Below are 27,908 nucleotides of genomic sequence, written 5' to 3'. Positions count from 1 at the left end.
TGTTTGGACATAACAGTGATTGATATGCAAATCGTGGGTGGTATGCAAATGAGGGGACTGATGACATCACAAACACTGACACATTATTTCTTCAGGTTTATGAATCAATAATTAACAATACACAATTTAATATCTCATGAAAGATCTTAATCATAATTTTCTATGATGTCATGGAGAACATCCTTGGGCCTGTTGCATAAAACTGTTTCCATAAAAAACTGGCAAATAAACAAAAATTATGGCAAAAAAATGCCATAGTTTTTCTTTTATGCAACAGGCCCCTTATTATAAAATTTACATATCTTAAAAATTTACATGTATGTTCCATGTAACAAATTGCAAACGAAATTTTAACATAATCGACTCCTTCTCCATTTCATCCTCGAACTCATCTTCCTCCTTTTCCTCCTCTATCTCCTTTCTTCCTCCTTCATCTTCATCATCTCCTCATTTCTTCCAACTCATCTTTCTCTTTTTCCTTGTTTATTTCCTCTTCTTCCGCTTCTTCTTTCTTCTCTTTCTCCTCCTTTCCCTTCATCTTCTCATTTCCTTTTTATTCTGCTTCTTCTTTGCCATTTTTCTGCCTCTTTCTATTCTCTCTCTTTCTGTCTTTTCACCTCTTCCTCTTCTACTCCTCTTTCTGCCAATGATTATCATCATCGTTTCCCTCATACACATCATGTATACCAATGAAATACTAGTAAGACAAAGCATTTTGAATAATGAAAATGATATATTCTTTCTTTATACAAAATGGAATATACATTACATGTAATAATTTCATTACAAAACAAATATAATTCTTTCCAAATCAAATCTTCATATTACACTGCTTCCACCCTTCCCCACCCCCAAAAGAGCAGGGGTTGCTTGGTTTAGGGTGTGGTTGTGAGTTCTAATCCCCACTCGCCTATTTTAACTTTAATATGAAAAGACCCCAGAGTAATTGTTGTCATCTAAATGGTCAGCCACTATGACCAATTATTTAACTTAGTCTTAGTTAATCAGTCATAGTGGCTCTATCTGTCTTTATACTAGGCTTTTTATTTCCCACAAGTCCATGGACACTGTTCAGGATTTCCAAAGACACAGCATACCTGCCAATCCCGACAGCCAAGAAACAGGAACAAATTGCGGAGAGATTTCCTCAAAAATAGGATCACACATGTTAAAACAGCAAATTTCATTTCAAGAATTAGAAATATTCCTATTTAAAAGGAACATTTAGCAGGTATGACATAGTGTTACTGCATAATTTATAAGCCATGTAATTCATAAAAGAATGATTACCGAATGCTTTTGAATTAATACAATTTCTTGACTTCATGATCAATTAAATGAAATATAGAGTTGCTATATAATGGCATGTCTTCATATCATTGATATATCATCAGGTGCTCAGTTGAAATTAAATCCCCAAAATCCTACAAACCATTTGGTCTAACTTCCATTGAGCCCATTTACCATTTTGTCTATTTTCTATTTAGGCTGTAAACATTTTGTCTAATATGCACAAGGTCTTACACCTGTATGTGTATGATTAGATGATCTGTTTATTGATAAAAAGATTTTATCTGACAAAGTGGAAAATAATAAGTAAAATGAAGTGGAAATTAAACCACCTTGGCATTTGACTAAAAGCCATTAAGGCCATCTAATGTTTGGACTAGATAGTAATTATGGTTTTTAAACCAAACTGAAGTGGGTTTAGCCATGATGATCTAGCTGATCTGAGACATTCAACCATCTGCTAGTAGACCAAGTGAACACTCCAATATTGTCCGAAAATGAGACTAGAAAGCAGGGATGAAGTCAAAGCCAATACTTGTGAGTCACAAGGAAAACCTTCTTCCATAGCCTTTGTACATGTGACTCCGACAGAGGCCAAGGCTGGCAAAATTAGACCTCAAGGCCATCCCTGCTAGGAAGTCTGAAGTTGGATATATGGGATAGAGTGGCTAAGATTCAAAGATGGAATTATTATACAGGGATTTCCAGTGGTTGCCTTGTGTCAGTAAATCCTAATTCACTTGCCATAAAAGTTTAAGGTCACCAATATGAGTACAAAGTTCTCAGAATTATGTCTATGAAGAGTTACCATGTAAAGGGAGTATATTCAAGTCATTTATATCACACCCCTTTATCAGTGGCCGATCTCCAGGGGGGGGGGGGACATCTGGCCTGTGCCCCCCTCCCCTTTTGAGAGCCATAATACCAATTTTAATGTAAATATGCCGTTTTTACCGAAGTGTGCCCCCCCCTCCCCCACTTTGAAATTGAGGACTTTTTTGGGGGATTGTCAAATTTTCATCCGGGGAAAATGTACCCCCCCCCTTTGGAAAATCCTGGATCCGCCCCTGCCCTATATTCAGTTGTAGTTTCTTCATCTAGAAGATGAATGGATAACTGCAAGGTATAAGGCTTTAAGTTTAAAGGCCACCGCACACCTTACGACGGTTCGCGATCCAATTTTGGAACAAATCGCATTTTGCTCATTTTCTGAAAATGTGAATGGAACATATCATTCTATTTGAGGTTTATATTAATTGAAAGAATACTAATATAACCATTTTGAAAGATTGCAAGCCTTTATTTCAGAGTAAAGGCCAAATTAGTTTCAAAACGTAGCCAATCGTACGACTGCTATGACGTCATTACAACTAGATATTAAATTCGCTTTTATTCTAAGAAGGATGATAGCATAGTCACAGATTTGAACATAGGTATTCGTACGATGATTTAGAACATTACACAGTAAGATATTCCAAGTCTCAATATTAGCATCAACTTCGAATACATTTTATTCTGAAATCGGGTCGCAGACCAATCGTAAGGTGTGCGGTCGCCTTATGGCCCTGTCACATCGTTCCGTGCAAGCCTTGCGGGTGACTACTTTTGCTACCCGCAGGTCGCCCGCATTGACATATCTCGCACGCAGTTGCCAGCAGGAGCGCACACCAGTCTGATTTGCAAGCAGAAAAGTTTCGAACATGCTCAAAACCTGTTGAGGGTGACTGCACGCAACGTGTATGACAAGGCCTTAAATAACATAATCATACATTGAATGATTTTGGTATTTGTTGTCTGTATAGAAGTTGCTTTGAAGTTGGTGTTTTTGCTGTATCTCAAAATCTTGTCAGAACGATGGGAAAGTTTTCTGTTATCAGGTGATCATCGTGCAGGACCACTACAAGGTTGATCTCAAACTCTGCAGAAAGGATAAAGAAAGAGGAAAACATCTCGGGTAATGATTGGTTATGCATTCAGTTTCCGGGGCAGCATCCATAATCACGATTTCAGTTTAAGTAAATGCAAACAAAGCATTGGTTGACAAAATGAAAACAAAATATTTGAGCCTAATATAACTAATCAAAGGCAACAAATTATGATGAAATTATCAAGATTAATTTTTATGATCTAAATCTATTTCTCCTGGTATTCACATTAGAAAGTTTTCGCATTTACTATAGAGCCGCTCTCTACAACGCACCGATGCCTTTGAAAATGCAAATCAAATCACAATGGAGAGCTTGAGAGGCTTTTGTCGAAAGTTGGTGGACAGGGACAGGTGATCATCCAAAGACTTGCACCGGACGAACAATTGCGAACATGTCGTTGTCCAGAGTCAAGAGATTCCGATGCTGTCCCGGTCCACCAACTTTCGACAAAAGCCTCTCAGCTCTCTATTGTGATTTGACTTACATTTTCAAAGGAATTGGTGCATTGTAGAGAGCGGCTCTGTCATTTTCCCCCTTTTGACTGCTGGGGAGCATTTCATCAAAATTTTTGTCAGACAAGTTGTTAAGGCGACCGCACACCTTACGATTGGTCTGCGACCCTATTTCAGAATAAAATGTAGAATTTGATGCTAATATTGAGACTTGGAATATCTTACTGTGTAATGTTCGAAATCATCGTACAAATACCTATGTTCAAATCTGTGACTATGCTATCATCCTTCTCAGAATAAAAGCAAATTTAATATCTAGTCGTAATGACGTCATAGCAGTTGTACGATTGGCTACAATTTGAAACTAATTTGGTCTTTACTCCAAAATAAAGGTTTGCAATTTTTCAAAATGGTTATATTAGTATACTTTCAATCAATTTTAACCTCAAATATAATGATATGTTCCATTCACATTTTCAGAAAATGAGCAAGGTACGATTTGTTCCAAAATTGAATCGTGAACAGTCGTAAGGTGTGCGGTGGCCTTTAGTTCTGACATCTTTCCTTGACTCTGATTGGCTGTGAAGCACTGTTACTGGGCATCAAGCATGTGACTTCACAATTGTGTGATGTTTGTTTGCCCTATAAGCCTAATTTATAGGCAATCAAAAGTTTTTATAAGCCCTTGGAATAGAAACAGTTTAACCTGCTGTTAAGCAAACATACAGACAAAAGTGGAGGCTCCATTACAGGAGCCGTGAAACATTTTGAAAGTAGTGGGGGGGGGGGGGCTGACCATATAGAAAATCACAATCAGATGGTTACTTTTACATTTTTGTGCACATTTATAAACAATAGTGGGGGCAGCCCTACAACCCCCCCCCCCCCCCCCCCCCGGTTTTGCAGACCCTGCATCGTTGGTTCCTTTCATACTTGTCATCATTTATTGCAAACTTACTAACTTTCAAATTACTAGTGGCTAACGTATGGCATGTGAAGAGGCAAGGAAAAAACCATGTGCATTGGGTAATAATTTGATCGTTTACAGAATGAAAAACTTCAATGATTCAATGACGGTAAACTTACCAACTTTGAAGTTACTAGTGGCTAACGTAGGGCACGTGAAAAGACGGGGAAAGACCATGTACATTGGTATCGTCAGACCTCTGCAGATGTTGCCTTCACCGATCTGGATGTTCTGAATCTCTGTGGCTACAGAATCAAAATGAAAAAAAGAATGCTTAAGGTATACAATTTCCTGATGCCAGGAATGTGAAAATGGCTGAAAAACTTAATAGAAATTACATGGGGAAGGGGGGGGGGGGCAGAATTTGAATATTTTGAAGACAAGCGAAAGATAATGCAAATGAATCAATCAATTTTCATTACATATTGAGCTTGGTTAACCCAACTTACTTGGGGAGGGGCCTTTTCAGCCCCCCCTCAACATTTTCCACGATATATCCGCCAACTTTTTACTTGAGTCTTGTGCAACTTTCGAAACCAAGGTTGTGATGCCCGGACATGCCGTTACAAAATTACGCAACATTATGTAAGTGCATGTCTGAATAAAGTTGATCGAAAAAACATATATATCATGTACAAAGTCAATGCAAAATCTGTTTCATCTAAAATTCATAAATGAGTGATTTTTCGCACATTTGTTCACATCATTAATTTAATTTGATGCTATTTATGACTGAAATAATATCCCCAATGAATTTTGTCGAAAAAAAAAGAATAAAAATAAAAAGATTAAAAACAAGGAAATACATGTGAAATTAAAAAAACAATAAAATACATAAGAAATTGATTTTGGTACTGGATCATTTTACAGTTGTTAAGAATACCATACAGAATATTTTAATTACAAATTAGCTTTCCAGATTTATTTAGTGAATTGGAGCAAAAAGTATGATTTCATGAATAAATTAGAATAATTAATTCATATAATATGAATTTAGAGCAATTTACCTGTGAAACGTTGTAGATTATGTCATTCTCTATCTTTGTGCAAATTTTTGTCTCGATTGCGCGATCCGGGGCTGGGATCTTAGGAGAGGGGGCCTAAAGCCCCACCCCCAGGACTTAAACCTCGCAAAATAGCCCAGGTAAGTTAGGATTAAAGAGTAGGGTATAATATGAGAGACATTAAATGTATAAGAAAGAGGGGAAAAAAATTCTCAGGAATATTGTTATATATATATATATATATATAAACTATATAAACTGCGTTTCAAAAGAAACCTATCAAACTTAACCCTAATTCTGCCGGGGGGAGGGCCATTATGGCCCCCCCCCTCGACAATTTTTGCGATATATCTGCTGCGCAATATTTTTTGACCATGCCGCTCACTGACTTTTTACTTTCAAGTCTCGCGCAAATTTTGAGACCAAATTTGTGACGCCCGGGTACGCGGTTACGACATTACGCAACATTATGTAAGTGCATGTCAGACCCAAAATTGCTCATAAACTTGATTTCATGTACAAATCCAATGCAAATTGTGTATTTGGCCAAAATTCATAAATGTATCATTATTTCTACTTTTAATGATCAAACTTAATTAATTTTGCCTTGTTTATGATTAGAATTAAGTCTGGAACGATTTCCATTGAAAAAACAATAAAAAACAAAAAGTAAAAAAACAAGGAAATACATAAGAAATTTAAAAAACAATAAAATACATAAGAAATCGGTCTTGGTACCAGAATTTTTTTCATTCACAATTGTTAGGAATGCTATAAAGAATTTTTCACCAAAAAATAGCATTCTAGGAGCTTTATTTAGTGAATCAGAGCAAAAAGTATGATTTCATGAATAAATTAGCATAATTAATTCATATAAAATAAAAATATATGAATTCAGTGAAATTTACCAATGCAACTGCGTAGATTACGTCATTCTCTACCATCATGCAAATTTTCGTTGTGATCGCGCAATCCACGGCTGAGATCTTAAGGGGGGGCCATAATGGCGCATAGAGACCTGTAGGTGTTATGCGTTTTTAAGAAATGTACTATTATTATTATTATTATGCCCCCCCCCCCCCCCCCCCCGGGAATGACAAGAATCAGAATACCCCGGGAGATTGAGGGTTAACAAGCGCACAAAGTCACAAAATGGCAGAAGAAAGACCAATGAAAATGAAATGGGATTAAACCAAATGGTCATTCTTTGCTTGACTGCTATTGAGTCCCCTTCATGCATTATGCTTCTTTGACCTTAATAGGTGTGTTCAAAATTTTAATTTTAAGTTCCTGTAACTTCTTACTTATTGAGGCAATCAATTAAACATGTCAAAGATCATACTGTGAACTTTGATAAACTGGTAAGTTTGTTCAATCCCATCTCATTTTCATTTGCCATTTTGTGACTTAGGATTCCGGAACCAATTGCTTTGAGGGGCTACAGCCTCTCTGTGATTCAACTAATCTCTTAATTATTGACATGTGCTTAGTAAAGATTATTGAAGCTAGTCTGTGTCAAAATTTTGCTCATTTTGACTGGGTGGAATTTGTGTAGTGCGCTTATGAAGTTCGATAAGTTTCTTTTGGAACCCAGTTTAGATATTAAACGTTAATTAGGTTATGAAAGCGAGTAGGCTTACCATCCCTTGCGTAGCCCTCGGCACACCCACACGTTTCCACTCTGACCAGCTGGATTTCCACAGATTTGATTGGTGCGTTACACTGCTCGATGATCACATGACCCGTGAGAGGGTTCTTGATGCAGCAGCTCGCTGAGTCGAGTCTCCCTTTGATGGAGAAGTGAGGGAGTGAAGTTTTCTGGAATGACAGAAATTTAACAGAAGAAAAAGGTCATATTAAGACATGGAAGCCAGTCGGTTTTACTCAATGGCCTAAAGGGAAGCCAGATAGTCCCAAAGACCTATACAAGTGGAGTATTGTGGCCTAGTGGATTAGTCTCCGGACTCTAGAACATAGGGTCGTGGGATCAAATTCCAGCCATGGCATAATTTCCAAATTGATCCACACTGTGCTGGGCAATTCCATAAAATATGTACGTCAACCCCCTACATGTGGAACCTTCATGTAATTTTCTGTCTCTGATTTCTTGTTCTTTCGACAGTCTGTAAGTTCTCAAAGGACCATGACTTGGTCAGTTATGAAGTGAAGTAAAACTTGAGAAAAATGGGGGTCGGACGTACAAAAAGGTTGATCATTTTATGGAATTGCCCTGCTGCATTCGACCAAGTTAAGGTGAATGGATACCCAGTAGGATTAATTCCATGAAATGTTATGACCGCTGCTGATGATCCATCTATTCTTGTTATACACTACTCAAAAAAAGTTAAGGACCACTTTTTAAAACGTACATAAAGATTTTATACAAGGTGTTTTATTTCTGGAAATACCTCAGTACAACTGTCCTAAATGTCCTTAAACACGCTGTAATCAATTTCACGCATGGGTGGTTTCAGTTGTTGCACAATGTCTCTCGCATCACTGCACATCCTGAAAAGTGGGCCCCGAGGGGTATCAGCTACCGACATGAAGTGGTAAAAACGAATGTCTGAGTGTCTTTCAGGCAGTTCAGTAACGAGTGTGACCACCTCCTGCAGCAATAACGGCTTCACAGCGCTGTCTCATGGAGCTGATGAGGCGATTGATGTCTCTGACGTCCAGTGCATCCCATGCAGCCTCCAGAGCCACACCCAGCTGCTGCAGTCCAAGTGGATGGGCTTCGAGCTGCTCGAGACTCCTCCCCATCATGTCCCAGACGTGCTCTATCGGGTTTAAGTCCGGGGACCTCGCTGGCCACTCCATACGCTCAATCCCCTGGCCCTCAAGGAACTCGGTCACCACCCTAGCTCGGTGGGCACGGGCATTGTCATCCATGAAAATGATGTTTTGTCCCACATTTTCTGCAAATGGCACCACTATAGGTTCAAGGACCTCATCCCTGTACCTCACTCCTGTCATTGCTCCCCCTGGGACCACGTAGAGACGAGTACGGTTGGCGTAGGTGATGCCTCCCCACACCATGACGCTGCCTCCCCCATAACGGTCATGTTCTGCAATACAGGGGTCTGCAAATCTCTCTCCTGGTCGCCTCCAGACTCTCGAACGTCCATCATTGTGGTCAAGGGAAAATCTGCTCTCATCTGTGAACAGAACTCTACGCCATTGCTGTCTGGTCCATCTGACATGCTCCCGGGCCCAGTTGAGACGAATTCTTCTGTGAGCAGGGGTGAGTGGGACACACTGAGCTGGCCGTCTGGCATGCATATTGGCTCTGTGAAGTCGGTTACGGATTGTTTGAGTGGAAACAATCACTCCAGTTGCTGCAGCGAAGTCATTGTTGAGGCGGCGTGCACTGTGAAAGCGGTTGCGGAGGCTGAGATTCGTCAAGTAGCGATCATCTCTAGGGGTTGTCGAAACTGGTCGGCCACTGCGGGGTCTCTCGGAGTATAGCCCTGTCTCTCGGTGTCTTTGATTTGCTCTGCTAATGACACTGTGTGACACGCCCATCATTCTGGCTACTCTTCGCTGACTGAGGCCAGCTTCCAGCATCCCTAGGGCTCTGGCTACATCTGTTTCACTTAGGTGGTGTCTTGGCATTGCTGTTGTAGGCAAGTTGTTGATTGTACAGACTAAAGACGGAAAATGCTTTGGAAGACACTTGTCTTATGGCCCACTGCAATGATGCCAGAGACATCATGAAAGAACTGCATGTGTAAAATTGATGTCATTGTGTTTGATGGCATTCTGGACAGCTGTATCTTGGCATTGCTATTGTCAGCAAGTTGTTGATTGTAGAGACTAAAGACAGAAAATGCTTTGGAAGCCACTTTTGTACGGGCACATTGCAATGATGCAAGAGACATGAAAGAACTGCATGTGTGAAATTGATTTCATTGTGTTTGATGGCATCCTGGACAGCTGTATCTTGGCATTGCTGTTGTCAGCAATTTGTTGATTGTAGAGACTAAAGACAGAAAATGCATTTGAATCCACATTTGTACCACTTCACAATGGGCCCACTTTTCAGGATATGCAATAATGCGAGAGACATCATGCAACAACTGAAACCACCCATGTGTGAAATTGTTACAGGGTATTTGAGGAGATTCAAGACAGCCATATTCGGGTATTTCTAGAAATACAACACCCGGTTTGAAAATTGTATACACACATTAAAAAGTGGTCCTTAACTTTTTTTGAGTAGTGTATTTAGGTGTTGTACACTATAAAGGCTGAAAAGCCTGATAAGGAAAATCTTATGATATTTACATGAGATCAAGCAACAGTCTGGTATCTCTGTATTAAGAACATGCCAGTAATATTTCTTTTCTGACCCCACTTCACTTTCCAAATTTAATCGACTGCAATAATTTCAATGAATTATTGGTCTACATTGTTGTCTTTCCATTTCTTTTCATGAACGGTCTAATGCTAAATTGTCTACAACCATTTAGTCTAATTGCGATCTGTTGTGTTTTATGTCCAGTTATATTAGGCTATATAAATTTTGTCTAATATCCACTTGGAATAATGCATTTCCCTTGGAACAAGGGGCAGTGGGGCACATAATAAAATAACTAAATAACTCTGGCAATTGCTTTTTATTATTTTAGATTGTATATAAGGAGTAAAACGCAGGAATATGAAATCCAAGTAGCACATCAACGATGTGGAGCTCATCCGGCATCTCGCCACAAAATTTAACACAATTTTAATTTCAGCCCAGTTGACACTGTAGTGAATTACATTGGTGACATAAATTGAGGATATAGAATTGAAATTGATGAAGAAATGACATAGAAGCATTTTTTGTGATCTATGAATAAATTTCATATAAATTAAGCATAAATAATTTTCTAGTCAAAATTTCTAAACTCTGTGTAGAACATAAATTATAAAGTCAAAAAGGGGCCTAAGCTTTCGATCCTAGCAGAATCTTCGTCGGAGGCAAAATGACAAACATATAAAGTGGAACAACCATAATATAGACCACAAACAAGCTACAGCAACACTAGAAACAAGGAGACAAAAGGGGCATTAGTGAGTAGAGAAGACCAATCAGGTTAGTGAAGGGGATGAAAGAAAAGGAGTAGGCAGACACAAAGGGAAGTTAGTGTAAGTAAGGCCAAGAGGGATTAAGATAATGAGGCAGGCAACATCAAACAGGATCTGGAACAAAACAGTGATAGAGGGATGAATAACTAGAGAATTAGTGAGAGGTGGGTCAAACAGGTTACAAAGAAAGGCTTAATAAACTGGTGCATAAGAGGGGGGGGGGGGGAAGAAGAAAAAGAATGGGGAACAACTGATAATGTGCAAAAGACATATAAGTATATATGATAAAGCATTAAACAAACTAAGAGAAGAAGGTAAGTGTAAATATGTATCTATAAGTGATATGTATATAAATATATCCAAAAAAGAAATGTATATGAAAAAATATATAAATATATACACATATGGTGTAACTGATATGGTAATCCGCTAGGTGTGACGGGAAAAAACATAAGACTATATAGTAGGAAAGAAAAAAAATCTGTATATGTGAAAAAGAGGAAGCAAATTGCCTAAAAAGGTTCTCTGTGTAGAACCTTGGTGACCCTCATGTAGCTCTCAGATGGAACAAAAATAAAGAAGAAGTGGAATTTTCTGTGATTTATGAATACATTTTGCATAAATTGGTATATAATTTTGTACTGAAAATATCAAAATTCTATGCAGAAGTTTGGTTGACCTCATGAAGTTCTACCAGATGGAAGAAAAAAAATCAAAATCGGTCGACAATTAAAGAAGAAGCATTTTATCTGAATTTTTAAAAATACGCATAAATTTAATAGCATATTTTATGAGTTTCAAAATTCTGTGTAGAAGTTTTGAATCCCCTACCTAATGCTATAATATAAAGCAAACAGAATTGAAATCAGACTTGAAATGATGAAGAAGAAGCTTTTGAAATTCAGTCAACAAATAAAGAAGAGGCATTTTCTGTGATTTATGAATTTTGCATAAATTAGCATAATTTTCTACTCCAAATTTAAAAATTCTGTATAGAAGTTTGGTGAACCTCATGAAGCTCTACCAGATGGAAGAAAAAAATCTAAATTGGTCAACAAATAAAGAAGAAGCATTTTATGTGAATTTTTAAAAATATGCATAAATTAATTTCGCATAAATTAGCATAAAAATTGTTCTAGTCAAAATTTCAAAATTCTGTGTAGAAGTTTGGTAAACCTCATAAAGCTCTACCAGATGGAAGCAAAAAATTAAAAATCGGTCAATAAATAAAGAAGAAGAAGCATTTTTTGTGAATTTTGAAAAAAATGTGCATACATTAGCATATTTAATGAGTTTCAAAATGCTGTGTAGAAGTTTTGAATCCCCCACCTAGTGCTATCATAAAAAGCAAACAGAATTGAAATCGGACTTGAAATGGCGAAGAAGAAGCAATTTGAAATTGTGGACGCCAGACGACGGACGCCACGCCACGGCATAAGCTCATCTGGCCCTTCGGGCCGGATGAGCTAACAAGTGGAATGCCTCTGGCGGTCTCACCTGCGTCACACGATTCAATATAGCAGCAGTGCTGACTTTGAAACCTACAGTAACTCGCACAAGATGTTCAGTGATATTTGGTTACTCTTATGTCCACGTTTTATGAACTAGACCAATACACTTACAGAGATATGATGGTAATTCAACAAATACCCCCAATTTGGCCAAAGTTCATTGACCTTATATGACCTTTGACCTTGATCATAAGACCTGAAACTCGCACAGGATATGCAGTGATACTTGATTACTCTTATGTGCAAGTTTCATGAATCAGATCCATAAACTTTTAAAGTTATGATGGTAATTCAACAGATACCCCCATTCGGCCAAAGTTCATTGACCTTTGACCTTGGTCATGTGACCTGAAATGCGCACAGGATGTTCAGCGATACTTAATTACTCTTATGTCCAAATTTCATGAATCAGATCCATAAACTTTCAAAGTTATGATGGTAATTCAACAGATACCCCCATTCGGCCAAAGTTCATTGACAAAAACTTAACCTTAGGTTAAGATTTGATGTTGACGCCGCCGCCGTCGGAAAAGCGGCGCCTGTAGTCTCACACTGCTATGCAGGTGAGACAAAAATGATAGGAATTTAACATTTTCATGCTCACATCTTTGACGTTCTGTAGGGACTGTGGCGTGATGGAGAATGGTACAGGCTTGAGTTCCGCTTTGACCTTCTGGTCCCTGTATTCAATGATGAATTCTGTCGTTTTCACCAGATCCTTGGCAAGGAGAGAGCGTTTCACCTGGGCCTTTAATGTGTACTGTGATCATAAAAAAAAACTAAAGGTAAACAAGGGCGTAGGCTGGGAGGAGGGGGCGCACCCTCCTGCTGAGGCACAGGAGTTCCGACACTGGCAAGCAACACAAAATTTGTACCCCTTCTTCCGTTTTCAACAGCTGATTTTTAAAACTTTAGTTCCACCTCCCCAAGATGTGCACCCCCCTTACCACTTTAGTTCCACCTCCCCAAGATGTGCACCCCCCATACCACTTTAGTTCCACCTCCCCAAGATGTGCACCCCCTTAATACTTTAGTTCCACCTCCCCAAGATGTGCACCCCATACCACTTTAGTTCCACCTCCCCAAGATGTGCACCCCCCATACCACTTTAGTTCCACCTCCCCAAGATGTGCACCTCCCATACCACTTTAGTTCCACCTCCCCAAGATGTGCACCCTATACCACTTTAGTTCCACCTCCCCAAGATGTGCACCCCCTTACTACTTTAGTTCCACCTCCCCAAGATGTGCACCCCCTTACTACTTTAGTTCCACCTTCCCAGGATGTGCACCCCCCATACCACTTTAGTTCCACCTCCCCAAGATGTGCACCCCCTTACTACTTTAGTTCCACCTCCCCAAGATGTGCACCCCCTTACTACTTTAGTTCCACCTTCCCAGGATGTGCACCCCCATACCACTTTAGTTCCACCTTCCCAGGATGTGCACCCCCTTACTACTTTAGTTCCAGCTTCCCAGGATGTGCACCCCCCTTACCAGTTTAGTTCCACCTCCCCAAGTTGTGCACCCCCATACCACTTTAGTTCCACCTCCCCAAGATGTGCACCCCCCCTTATCACTTTAGTTCCACCTCCCCAAGATGTGCACCCCCTTACTACTTTAGTTCCACCTTCCCAGGATGTGCACCCCCTTACCACTTTAGTTCCACCTCCCCAATATGTGCACCCCCATACCACTTTAGTTCCACCTCCCCAAGATGTGCACCCCCATACCACTTTAGTTCCACCTCCCCAAGATGTGCACCTCCCATACCACTTTAGTTCCATCTCCCCAAGATGTGCACCCCATACCACTTTAGTTCCACCTCCCCAAGATGTGCACCCCATACCACTTTAGTTCCACCTCCCCAAGACATGCACCCCCCTTACCACTTTAGTTCCACCTCCCCAGGATGTGCACCCCCCTTATCACTTTAGTTCCACCTCCCCAGGATGTGCACCCCCCTTACCACTTTAGTTCCACCTCCCCAGGATGTGCACCCCCATACCACTTTAGTTCCACCTCCCCAAGACATGCACCCCCCTTACCACTTTAGTTCCACCTCCCCAGGATGTGCACCCCCCTTACCACTTTAGTTCCACCTCCCCAGGATGTGCACCCCCTTACCACTTTAGTTCCACCTCCCCAGGATGTGCACCCCCTTACCACTTTAGTTCCACCTCCCCAGGATGTGCACCCCCCTTATCATTTAGTTCCACCTCCCCAGGATGTGCACCCCCCTTACCACTTTAGTTCCACCTCCCCAGGATGTGCACCCCCCATACCACTTTAGTTCCACCTCCCCAAGATGTGCACCCCCCTTATCACTTTAGTTCCATCTTCCCAAGATGTGCACCTCCCTATGCTCAAACCAGCCACGCCCTTGGTAAACTATTAATTAGGCAAGGTCTACATTGATCTTTAATAACATCCAGCTTGTCAGGAACTCTTTCATCATTCTCCTTCTTCCTAAATCTACTTCAAAATCCATCTTCCCTTCCTATTCTCTTCTCTTTTCCCTTCTTCTCCTCCTCCTCCCCATCCTTCTTATTTTCCTCCGTTCCCTTCTCATTCTCCATCACCTTCTTCTTGTTCCTCCTTCTCCTCCTCTTTTTTTAATTCTTTCTCCAGAACTAATTACAGAAGAAAAGAATGTGTTCAAATTTTCCCTGTCTCAAAGAAACAATCTTTAGGTTGTTAACAAATAAATGCATCTAAATTCAATTTAATTACTTTCCAACAGGAAGAAATAATAACATCATGACAAACATGTATAATAACATTTAATAACATAAATACAAATTAACACATTGAAAGAAATGTTACCAGAACTTGCGTGCTAAATACTGACCTGAACGTTGACAAACACACCATGGTAAGTTTCATAGAGGGTTTTGTTGAGTTTGGCTTTCAGTGGCACTTCGAAGGGTATTTCCGTCTTTCCTGCTGGGATTTTGCCTGGCTTGGCAGCATTAAGTGAAACCGTCAGAAGTTGAATGGGCTGGACAGCGAGAGATAGAGAAAAAAAGAAAGGTTCACAATATGTGTAATTCCACTACAGTGCATTTTTATCATTACCTTTCATATATATATATATGTAATATCATCATCTTCTGGAGCGTTGTGGCCCAGTGGATTAGTCTTCGTACTTTGAAACAGAGGGTCGTGGGTTCGAATCCCAGCCATGGCGTAATTTCCTTCGGCAAGAAATTCATCCACATTGTGCTGCACTCGACCCAGGTGAGGTGAATGGGTACCCGGCAGGAATTATTCCTTGAACGCTTTAGCGCCTATTAATATGGCGGCTTAGCTACAGCCGGGGTAATAATATGATACCAAGTATCAAAGCGCAGTTGAGTATATGCACATAGTAACTGCACTATATAAATGGACATATTATTATTATTATTATTATCCCAGATGTAAAGTAGTAGTACCAGTAGTAGTAGTAGTAGAAGTAGTAGTAGTAGAAGTGGTAGTAGAGGCAGTAGTAATAATGGTAGTAGTAGTAGTAGTAGTAGCAGTAGTCTTGATAGTATTGGTAAAAGTAAGAGAAGTATAAAAGGAAAAGGAAAAGTAGTTGAAGTAGTAGTTGTACCACTACTACTACTACTACTTCTACTAATACTACTGCTACTACTATTACTGCTACTACTACTACTACTACTACTACTACTACTAATACTAATACTACTTAAGTAAATTACTGTAAATGTAATAGTAGGAGTAGTAGTAGCAGTGGCATCAGCAGCATCAAACAGTCCATTCCTATGTCATGTATTATACATTTTTGTTAAATGCTACTTTTCAAAACTGAAAGTTGAATATGTGGGGAGGGGGGGGGGGGGGGTACGATCTACCATGGGTATATGAGGGAATCAGAAAGTGAAACCTTTCAAAATATACTGTATGAAGGATTTCCATCAAAACTTCCCAAATATTTTCCCTACAGTATTACATTTTTCTGCTTTTATCTAAACCAACTTATCGTAAAGGTGAACTTCCCCTTTACTTATATCATAAACTGCAAATTATTATTTTTTAATTACCTTGATAGAGTTGTAGAATGCCTCAAAGTGACCAACGCTTTTACTGCTAAGTTGAAGATTAACCGATCCGTCAGCGACCAATGTTATTCCTTGATGTTGAAACTCAGTCTTTGTTTGTATGACAATCACTCCTGCAAGTACATCCTTCAGAAATAAAGAAGCAATATTTTTCTTATAAACTCTAATAATCTAAAAATTTTATATTAGGACTGAAAAACAATTTAAACGTCTGTATAAAAGATACCTCCTATTTAATTTAACTGATTGATTCAAAACTCACATATACCAAATGTTTCCTTTCTATCTTCTTCCTTTTGTTCTTGCCCTCCTTTATTTTGTATTATACATTGTTGTCATTTGTGTTATTTTATCTTTGCATGTTTACTTGTTCTGTAAGGGGTCATTTTAATAAGCCATTATTTGTGCTTTTATGATCCCCCACTATATTAGTATTGAGATATATTGAACATTGTATTGATTTGTATATTGCTGCTTTTTAACCCTAAAATGGCCGGGGGGGGGGGGGGGTTGAATCAACCCCCCCCCTCAACATTTTCTGCGATTATTCCGCCGCGCGAAATTTTTTGACCGCGGCAATCGCAGAGTTTATACTTTTAAGTCTCGCGCATCTTTTGAGACCAAATTTACGACGCCCGGGTACGTGGTTCCGAAATTACGCAACATTTTGTAAGTGCGTGTCAGACCAAAAATTGTTCCAAAACGTGATTTTGTGTACAAAGTCAATGCAAATCGAGTTTTCTCATCTTATTCATAAAGATATGATTATTTTTACTTTAAACAGCTGAAAGCAATTGATTTTAGCATAATTATGCTTCAAAAAGGTTGTGCAATAAATCTGGTGAAAAAAACAAAGAAAAACAAAAGGTTGAAAAACAATGAAATACATAAGAAATTCATAAAACAATAAAATACATAAGAAATTGATTTCCAAACCTAAGTTTTTTTCAATTACCATTGTTAAGAATGCTACAAAGAATATTTTAACCAAAAATTAGCATTCTAGGAGCTTTATTTAGTGAATTAGAGCAAAAAGTATGATTTATGCATAAATTAGCATAATTAATTCATATAAAATAACATCTCATTATTTTGGAAAATTTTACCATACAGCCTTGTAGATTACATCGCACACTACCAGCGTGCAAATTTTTGCGGCGCTCGCGCAATCAGCGGCCGAGATCTCAGGGGGGGGTTGAATCAACCCCCCCCCCCCCCCCCCCCCCGGCCACAGAACAGCCAAAAAAGCCCGGCCTAGTTAGGGTTAAAGTGGAAATAAATTTAATTGAATTAATAACTGTAGGCCTATATTGTTGCTTTTTAAAGTGGAAATAAATTGAATTGAATTAATAACTGTAGGCCTATATTATTGTAAAATATGTATTTTGGGGTGTGGTTCAGATTCTAGCAGTAAATTTTTGGAAATCAGAAGTACAATTTGCAAGTGAGGTCAAATTATGTGCATGTAATGCGCATCTCGAGGGCACTAAGGCCCCTGGAAGCCGTGTGTTTCGAGATGATCACTGGTGCAATCTGATCCTTATTTCTCATTCGTTGATATTAAACAGTTCCCACTTTTTTTCTTGATTTTACAGAAATAGGCCTACATGGTGAAAATGCCCAAACGTTTTGGTATCAAAAGATTTTTTTTATACCATGTTTTGATGGGGTTTGAAATAAAAAAGCATATAATTATCATCATTTTTGCAATTAAGAAACTTTTATGGCTTACTTCCACAATTTATTAAAATCTGATATCCGGGGGGTACATGTACCCATCTCAACGTCCATGATCATGTGATTTTTAAATCATGAAATGAATTATTCATAATTTCATTTTCTCTGCAATTGAATGCTCCAGTCTCCATGGGTTAAGAATATATGATGCATATTTACATGTAGCATCTGCTGTTATTTTAATTTGATTTATTTCCTGATTCATCACAATAATTGCAGTTTAATCATCATTATGGTTTTTGAAAAATATGCTATTTTGTGACTAGGAGCTATGTCTTGCCTGCTCTTTCTGCCAATAGTATTGTAGCATAATGAGTTATACCTTTAAGATGTATTTTATAGTTTAATCGTAGAGGGCGATAATTTTAGTTGTGATATGGTTTGCGATTATTTTAGAAGTACGTCAGTTCGCTGGGAGCTGCGGTGGTGTGCGGTTGTAAGATGTAAGCTCCGAATAAATCAAGTTGAACTGTATACTGAATATCTCCCAAGTTGCTTCATTTGCATGATTTAGGGTGAGTGAGCGGGTGATCTGGTGTATTCAGAGGAATGAGAGAGTGTACCACGTTGCACAATAGACTTTTGTGAGCGAACCTGCCCAAAAAGAGATATAAGAGTGAGGAGAAGCGTGGACCGGGTTCTGGAGACTGCGAGACGGCAGAACGCTACCCCGACAGAGCTCGGTTACGCCACACTGGTGGCCGCGGTGGGATTGAACAACGTGGTATTGGAAGCTCAGACAACTTATATTACAGGGAGCGCCACGTATATCGCCTATGAAGATTGCCTGGAGAGAGGCAAGAGAGAGCGTCTACAATACACGCGTTGGTGAACAGCGCCCGGAGTGTGTGTGGCGGAGGTAGCGCCCATGCACGTTAATGTATAGCAGCTAGGAAGGGTGCCTGGAGAGAGGCAAGAGAGCGCCTATACACGTGGGTGAATAGCGCCTATTGAGTCGGTGTTTAGACGACAGCGTGGATAGCACTTATACATGTACATGTATAGCGCCTACGATGAGTGGCTATGAAGAATGGATCTGAAATTCCTTGGAGGATAAGTGCAGCGTGGAGATGGGGATCTCTGAACGTCGAAGAGAAGTACTTGTTGGATATGCAGATACTAGCAACGAGGGAACTGGAGCTGTCCTATGTTGGGAAGGAGCAAGTCATATCCTATGCTAGTGGGGTACTGCATTCAGAAAGCAGAGAAAAAATTACTATGGGGCTCATAAAGAGTCATGGGCCATGGTAGTATTTCGGAGCCGCAACAGAACTTCTATGGGCGGAGATCAGGACGGATCATCGGGCACTTGGTTGGATCTTTGCAGAGGCAAGGGTGGTTGCCGTGGAACTTGACATCAGCAATGAGCAGTTACCAACAGAAAGAACCTTCAATCAGGTAGATCTTGGAAGCAGAGCATCAGTCAGTCGGCCGGCCCGATTGGTCAAAGGTGGCTTCAAAGTCTAGTGTGGCGAAGTCCTATTGGAGGATTCGCAGCTAGAGATGAAGCAAGACATACTCTACAGGAAGTAGGAGTGTGACCAAGGTCGGAAACTCGGAATGTAACCTGGCATGTGATGTTGCTCTTCAGATAGATATTTCGTAGGAATTGCGTTGGAATGAATGCACATTCGCTGATTGTTACGACAGGGTAACGCCTTGGCCTCCAAAGAAGTCTTTAGAGAGAGATCGAGATGATGAAAAGTAGTTCTAGACATGCGCCTTAAAGAAACCCCAAGAAGAAATCCTCTAGCACTTACAAATCCGCAGAATAGATATTGGACAGAACTTTCGCTATGTATTACTTTGTGCCAGAAACAGTAAAAGACTCTCACGCATTTGATTTTTGTATTCAAAATGTTGTTTTATGCCTTGATGTATGCTTTATATTTCTTGCTTCCATGTTTTCCTTATTCCTATTTTCTAACCTTCCTTATATCATTCTCATCTCGATATTTTCCTGATCTCAATACAACTCTCTTTCAATCTGTTTCTGTATATAGATTACTTTGGTTGTTAATGTAAGAACGCTACTTCCTTTATGTACTATGCCAATGTATAAACCTGTATACTATTAACGATGTTTTAATGTTTTCTATACTTCTGTTCTGGGAAGAGCGAGATAACATTTAAAGAAATTCATTTCTATGCTTTGTTGTTAATATACCTGGTCCGAGGACAGCCCAGACTTGGGGAGGGGCTGTGTAGCATAATGAGTTATACCTTTAAGATGTATTTCATAGTTTAGTCGTAGAGGGCGATATTTTTTGTTGTGATATGCTTTGCGATTATTGGAGAAGTACGTCAGTTTGCTGGGAGCTGCGGTGGCGTGCGGTTGTAAGATGTAAGCTCCGAATAAATCAAGTTGAGCTGTATACTGAATATCTCCCAAGTTGCTTCATTTGCATGATTTAGGGTGAGTGAGCAGATGATCTGGTGTATTCAGAGGAATGAGAGAGTGTACCACGTTGCACAATAGACTTTTGTGAGCGAACCTGCCCAAAAAGAGATATAAGAGTGAGGAGAAGCGTGGACTGGGTTCTGGAGACTGCGAGACGGCAGAACGCTACCCCGACAGAGCTCGGTTACGCCACAGTATCAATATCAAGCCAAGGAATTCTTGTTGGTTAGCCTTTCACGAAACAGGTTTAGTAAGATTGGAGCTAACTTCGTGATTGGTGGATAAAATATGACTCAACTTGTTCCGGTGTTGCAAAACTAACCCCAGGCCCAGATCGCATTTTGAGGATATATTTGTGTGGGCCCTCTGTTGGTGGAAAGTGCAGTGGTCTAAATTACACAAAACACTCTCTAGGCCTTGATCTAGTCTACATGCAGATTTAGATCTACTTATAATTTAGAAAGATTAGGTCTAGTCTAGAGTCTATTGAGTTTAATTTTCACCGAATTCTAGACTCTAATTAATGAATGAGCCTTGACACGTTACTCGTAAACGTTAGATCTAACGTCTTTAGATCAGTCTAAAGTGCTGGGACTGTGAAAAAATCAAGCATTTATTTTAATAATCCCCCAAACAAGGGCCAAGATTCCGCAAGAATTCTGAATAACAATGACAATGAATAAGCCAATTCAATTTCCAAACAATGAAACATGCATTGCCAACCTCATTTCTCCACAGTGACCACACAGGGAGTCATAACTGACAACAAGGTTATCTGCCTTGTGCACGACATTTTGGATGAGCGGCATCATAACCTTGTTCATTGAATGAGTGATAAGCATGTAAGCGGCTGCACTTTTGACCAAGTTAGACATGTCAATTATCTACCGACAGAAAATACAGCACGCGGGACTGTACAAAGTTTTACGGCCCAATTTTATGATGAAAGATAATTGTAGCAATGCATGTCATGACATAAGTTAAAAACTTACCCCTTCGTTATATATCTTATTGGCTTTCTTGAGACGAATGTCGATTAGAGCCGCCATTTAGATAGCTTAGATGTGAAATCCAGGGCTGATATTACCCGATATTCGAGTTCAGTCTTCAACTGCTGGCTAGCGACCGACGGGTTTCCATTCTCAGCCGTTCTCTGATTGGTCAGTTAAGACTGTGTGTTCCGTGTGTGTATGTGTGGTGCGAAGCGTGCGGTACATGTGTTCACTGGACGTGAGGGCATAGAGTAGAAAACCAGTCGTTTTCTTGATTTTAACCTTACAATAACAACGATCAGGGATGGGTTTATTTTGTTGCTGTGTGTGCATGTGAAGGATAGAAGTTTCTTACAGCTCTCAATTAACTGACTCTCTTCCCAAGCTTAAAATTATAATGATAATTGCTAAATTCCAATTAATTTGTTTGTTTTAGAAAATTCTCCCATTACATGTCAATTAAAGAGTCTTCACACTTGTGTTTCATTACATTAGAATGTCCACTGTATAATGAAAATGGAAACATGCCGGTCAATGGACAGTGTATTATAAAAGTGGAAACATGCCGGTCAGTTTACCATATGTTTCAGTGTATAATGAAAATGGAAACATGCCGGTCAATTAACCGGTATAATATGAAAATGGAAACATGCCAGTTAATTAACCGGTACTATGAAAATGGAAACATGCCGGTCAATTGACCATATATTTCAGTGTATATAATGAAAATGGAAACATGCTGGTCAATTGACCATATGTTTCAGTGTATATGAAAATGGAAACATGCCGGTCAATTGACCATAATGAAAATGGAAACATGATGGTCAATTGACTTTTTTCAGTGCATATAATGAAAATGGAAACATGCCGGTCAATTAATTAAATGGGAACATGCCGGTCAATTGACCATATATTTCAGTGTATAATGAAAACGGAAACATGCCGGTCAATTGACCATATATTTCAGTGTATAATGAAAATGGAAACATGCCGGTCAATTGACCATATGTTTCAGTGTATATGAAAATGGAAACGTGCCGGTTAATTGACGATATATTTCATTGTATATGAAAATGGAAACATGCCGGTCAATTGACTTTTTTCAGTGCATATAATGAAAATGGAAACATGCCGGTCAATTAATTAAATGGAAACATGCCGGTCAATTGACCATATATTTTAGTGTATAACGAAAATGGAAACATGCCGGTTAATTGACCATATATTTCAGTGTATAATGAAAATGGAAACATGCTGGTCAATTGACCATGATATATTTCAGTGTATAATGAAAATGGAAACATGCCGGTCAATTGACCATATGCGTCAGTTTATAATGAAAATGGAAACATGCCGGTCAATTGACCATATATTTCAGTGTATTTAATGAAAATGGAAACATGCCGGTCAATTGACCATATATATCAGTGTATATAATGAAAATGGAAACATGCCGGTCAATTGACCGGTATATATGAAAATGGAAACATGCCGGTCAATTGACCATATGCTTCAGTTTATAATGAAAATGGAAACATGCCGGTCAATTGACCATATATTTCAGTGTATTTAATGAAAATGGAAACATGCCGGTCAATTGACCATATATATCAGTGTATATAATGAAAATGGAAACATGCCGGTCAATTGACCGGTATATATGAAAATGGAAACATGCCGGTCAATTGACCATATATATCAGTGTATATAATGAAAATGGAAACATGCCGGTCAATTGACCGGTATATATGAAAATGGAAACATGCCGGTCAATTGACCAGTATAATATGAAAATGGAAACATATGCATGCCGGTCATATTTCACTGCATAATGAAAATGGAAACATGCCTGTCAACAAGTTTCATTGCAAAATGTGGACGTTTGGGTTGCCTGTAAAGCATAATAGTAGGAAGTTTTTTTATATTGACTGCATGTACTTGTTGATTATGGCAGGATATGTCTGACAAGTTTACTATTAAAGGGACTTAATTACTATCCATATGTCATTGATATGGGACTAATCAAAAGGAACTTTCACGCTGTAATCCCCTTTTAAATTCCCATGAGACTCTGACTATGACCTTAAAATCAATACTGAGTACAAGGGATTAACACACCATTATTGTGTTAGGGTATTATCGGGGGGGGGGGGTATTATGCGGAGAAAGCATATTTTATTCAGGGACTATTGTAGTATTTATTAGAAGAGTAATTTGCCTATGGATATCATCGAATGTATATTTAACACTTAGCTGTTCCCTAGCTTTATTTAAAGAAAGGTTTAATTAGGAATGTTTATGCCTATTACTTTTTTCATTTACTTATATTTTTGTGTATAGGAGGAGTCTCAACAGAGAAGTTTGCAGACCGGAACCTCCACATTACTTTGATATTGTTATAAAGTAAATATAATAAAATTCACCAAGCAAAATGTTGAAAATTTAAAATCGGATAACAGATAAGGAAGTTATTGAATTTTAAAGTTTATCAATATTTTGTGAAAACAGTTATGCACATCGTCATGAATATTATAGTGGGCTGATGATGTCAAATCCCCACTTTCCTTTCTTATTATTACATGAACTTAAGTCATAAATGTTTCATTTTTTCATACGTGTGTAAATGATGTGTCTCCATAAGATGAAAGTTGCGGCAATAACTAATGCACGCAATCAGTCAATCCCATTGTTTTAGTTCTTAATTTGGTAGAAATATTCCCAGCCTGGATCGACCATCTCTTTAAATGGAACATATATATGGATTACTAATTGCAATGCAATACTACTTCCAAAGTAAGCGAAGTGATATTTCTATCGAAGCTGTTCTGATTTTACAATACACGTTGTTGAAAATATGGAAAAAATATTTGTCATTTTATTGAAAGATATATCCAATAATTTGTCAAGGCAATCAAATGGGTATTAATTACTGAAAATAATTTAACACTTTCTTAACCCCAAACTGGGCTGGGGCGTGATGCCCCCCCCCCCTCCCCTTAACACTCCCCAATTCATCATAAAAATATCCTGAAATTTGTATGGATTTATACTGTATTTTTTTTTAGTATACTTTTCCTCTTTGAGATATAGTTGATGCATATGTTTTTTAAATTTAATTCAAGATGATATACATGCTATATAGGGCATTATTATTATTTTTTTAATGAATGCTTATATAGATAGAGCCAATGGTTTAGTTCGAATATTTACCTATGATGCTATCTGCACTTCAAACATATTTTGTTTATGTTCAGCTCCTCCTATATGTATCATTATATCAATGTGTATACTATATTTCTGACGTTTTATTTTTGTGTTGCATGGTGAATAAATTAAACAAACAAAATTTATTGAAAAAATGAAAGAATGAAGTTCATTTGTCTTTTAAATTGCGATTTTCAATTTGCACATTTATTCACAATGTGAAATCTTAATGAATGATTAATACATGCATCATGATCTAGCTGATGAAAAACGTTCTTGTTACTTTCTGTTTTTCAAAGAATATGAAATTGTGAAACGGAAATAAATAAATAAAATTAAATTAAAAAGTAAAAAAAAAAATCCCCATGCGTCTGATCTTTATTACATATGTCTTTAGTAGATAGACAATGATAGAAAGAACAAAAGAGAAAGAGAAAATGAACAGAATTGACCGGCATGTTTCCATTTCATTATACACTGGTCAATTGACCGGCATGTTTCCAGTTTCATTATACACTGAAACATATAGTCAATTGACCGGAATGTTTCCATTTTCATTATACACTGAAACATATAGTCAATTGACCGGCATGTTTCCATTTTCATTATACACTGAAACATATGGTAAACTGACCGGCATGTTTCCATTTTCATATTATACTGGTCAATTGACTGGCATTTATTTTTAGTTTCATTATACACTGAAACATATAGTCAATTGACCGGCATGTTTCCATTTTCATTATACACTGAAACATATGGTAAACTGACCGGCATGTTTCCAGTTTCATATCCTGGTCAATTGACTGGCATTTATTTTTAGTTTCATTATACACTGAAACATATAGTCAATTGACCGGCATGTTTCCATTTTCATTATACACTGAAACATATGGTAAACTGACCGGCATGTTTCCAGTTTCATTATACACTGAAACATATGGTAAACTGACCGGCATGTTTCCAGTTTCATTATACACTGAAACATATAGTCAATTGACCGGAATGTTTCCATTTTCATTATACACTGAAACATATAGTCAATTGACCGGCATGTTTCCATTTTCATATTATACTGGTCAATTGACTGGCATGTTTCCATTTACACTGTCCATTGACCGGCATGTTTCCATTTTCATTACACACTGAAACACATACCCAATTGACCGGCATATGTTTCCATGCATTTTCATTATACACTGAAACATATAGTCAATTGACCGGCATGTTTCCATTTCATTATACACTGGTCAATTGACCAGCATGTTTCCAGTTTCATTATACACTGAAACATATATAGTCAATTGACCGGAATGTTTCCATTTTCATTATACACTGAAACATATGGTAAACTGACCGGCATGTTTCCAATTTCATTATACACTGAAATAAATATAGTCAATTGACCGGCATGTTTCCATTTTCATTATACACTGAAACATATATAGTCAATTGAATGGCAGGTTTCAATGTACAGTGGACATTGTTTTGTCTCGATGTAATGGGAGAATTAATACACTGAGGAAAAAATAAAAGCCCCTTATTTTCCAAAAACTTGGAATGTAGCAATTATCATTTAAATATTAAGCTTGGAAAGAGAGTCAGTTAATTAAGAGCTGTAAGAAACTTCTATCCTTCACATGCACACACAGCAACAAAATATCCCTAATCGCGTTGTTATTAATTGTAAGGTTAAAATCAATAAAACGACTGGGTATCTAGTCTATGCCCACAAATCCAGTGAACACATGTACAGCACGCTTCGCATCACACATACACACACGGAACACACAGACACCGCACTGTCTTAACTGACCAATCAGAGAACGGCCGAGAATGGAAACCCGTCGGTCGCTAGCCAGCAGTAATCTTCAGGATGTGGACACTGGACAGTCAGTGGGCGGTACTAGCCGTAGCTTTCACGAGCGTCGCCGGGGGGCGCGTTTCCGTTTTACACCCTGGCCTGGCGAAGGCATTTTCCGCAAAAATAGCCACAAAGCGAATAGTGAAGAGTCTACACACGTCGCTGGTTGCAGCGTGCGACACAGGCGAGTCCCACACCACCGCATGCAATCTGCACAGTTACTGATCAGAGCATATAGAGTTCCTCGGCACTTCATGTACAGAGAGCAGTCATATGAGTGAAATCCGAACATGCTTTTGCAGTTACTTTTTTTTAATGAAAAGTTATGAAAAAGTTTTTTTTCTAAATATAAATTATTAACTAAATGAATAGAATGACAGACAAAATAAAAATAAACAGATACATATAATAGAAAGAAAATTGAAGTTTGATGGATTGATACACTTAGATGCCGAAAGATAGATATAGAAGACTGATAAATAGATAGAGACATAGATAGATAGATAGATAGATAGATAGATAGCCAGATAGATAGATAGATAGATAGAAGTAGAGAGAGAGAGAGAGAGAGAGAGAGAGAGAGAGAGAGAGATGGATAGATAGATAGATAGATAGATAGATAGAAGTAGAGAGGGGCTTTAGAAGCTATAGTGAACACTTTTTGCGAGAGTGATCACGAATTTCCTAGAAAGCTAGTGAACACTTTTTGCGAGAGCGATCACGAATTTCCCTGTTGACCATATGTAGATTGCGAGACAAATGAATACCCTCTAGCGATTATTTCATTCCGCAATAATGAACCTATTTAGTATTAATAATATATTTTTTCGAGAAATAAGGCCTAATAATGGCACCGGTTGGTGGTATCATGGACCTACTATATAGACGGTGGTATGGAGCCATCCCTTCCAAATATGCCATGCAATGCTTTAGTATATAATGTTTCACAATCTCAGTTAGATCGCCTTAGGAAACTCCAACATAATGCTGCCCGTATCGTCACCATGTCACCAACCTTAAGTCTTCTAGTTCATTCTTACTCGCTTTACCACAATCTCATAATTCATGGGGGGGGGGGGGTCGATCATTTCAACATGCTGGGCCTTTCCTATGGAATAAACTGCCAATAGAAATCCGCAATATTTCTTGTCTCACCACTTTCAAAAGTTCTCTTAAAACCTGGTTATTCACGCAAGCTTTTAGGTAATTGTTATTCTACCCCTCTTTTTAGTAGGTTTCATTTCATTCTTTCTTCCTTCCTTTCTTTTTCTTTTTCCTTTTCTTTTCTTTATTGCGCCATGAGCATCTTTTTATGATGGATACCGGCGCATTACAAATGTTCATATTATTATTATACAGAGGATCCCCTATGATAAATTTGAAAATATGTATAGGCCTAAAAAGGACATGTCAGTGGCG

The 27,908-nt window shown here is 38.5% G+C and overlaps 1 protein-coding gene across 1 annotated transcript; it reads right to left on the bottom strand.

Annotated features, from left to right (window-relative positions):
• Positions 1–713: 713 nt before the first annotated feature.
• LOC129266218 (vacuolar protein sorting-associated protein 26C-like) lies at positions 714–21,604 on the bottom strand. Its single transcript, XM_064103782.1, has 7 exons — positions 21,422–21,604; positions 16,274–16,417; positions 15,076–15,225; positions 12,830–12,985; positions 7,282–7,459; positions 4,757–4,882; positions 714–3,208 (listed from the first exon to the last, which is right to left on the bottom strand). The coding sequence occupies exons 1-7, from the start codon at positions 21,476–21,478 to the stop codon at positions 3,126–3,128; spliced, it is 894 nt and encodes a 297-aa protein (XP_063959852.1). The 5' UTR covers positions 21,479–21,604; the 3' UTR covers positions 714–3,125.
• Between the last annotated feature and the right edge of the window lie 6,304 nt (positions 21,605–27,908).

The sequence above is a fragment of the Lytechinus pictus genome, chromosome 8 (assembly GCF_037042905.1).
Source record: "Lytechinus pictus isolate F3 Inbred chromosome 8, Lp3.0, whole genome shotgun sequence".
Lineage (NCBI taxonomy): Eukaryota > Metazoa > Echinodermata > Echinoidea > Temnopleuroida > Toxopneustidae > Lytechinus > Lytechinus pictus.
This window is presented reverse-complemented; position numbering and strand designations above follow the sequence as displayed.

What these genes read in the sequence shown, in the direction of transcription:
- LOC129266218 (XM_064103782.1), bottom strand. Translation starts at nt 21,478, where the DNA reads ATGGCGGCTCTAATCGACATTCGTCTCAAGAAAGCCAATAAGATATAT. An exon ending in CCCTACAGAACGTCAAAGAT is followed by an intron (nt 7,460 to 12,829) that starts GTGAGCATGAAA and finishes CTGTCATTCCAG; the next exon opens with AAAACTTCACTCCCTCACTT. An exon ending in CACTAGTAACTTCAAAGTTG is followed by an intron (nt 3,209 to 4,756) that starts GTAAGTTTACCG and finishes TCCTTTCTGCAG; the next exon opens with AGTTTGAGATCAACCTTGTA.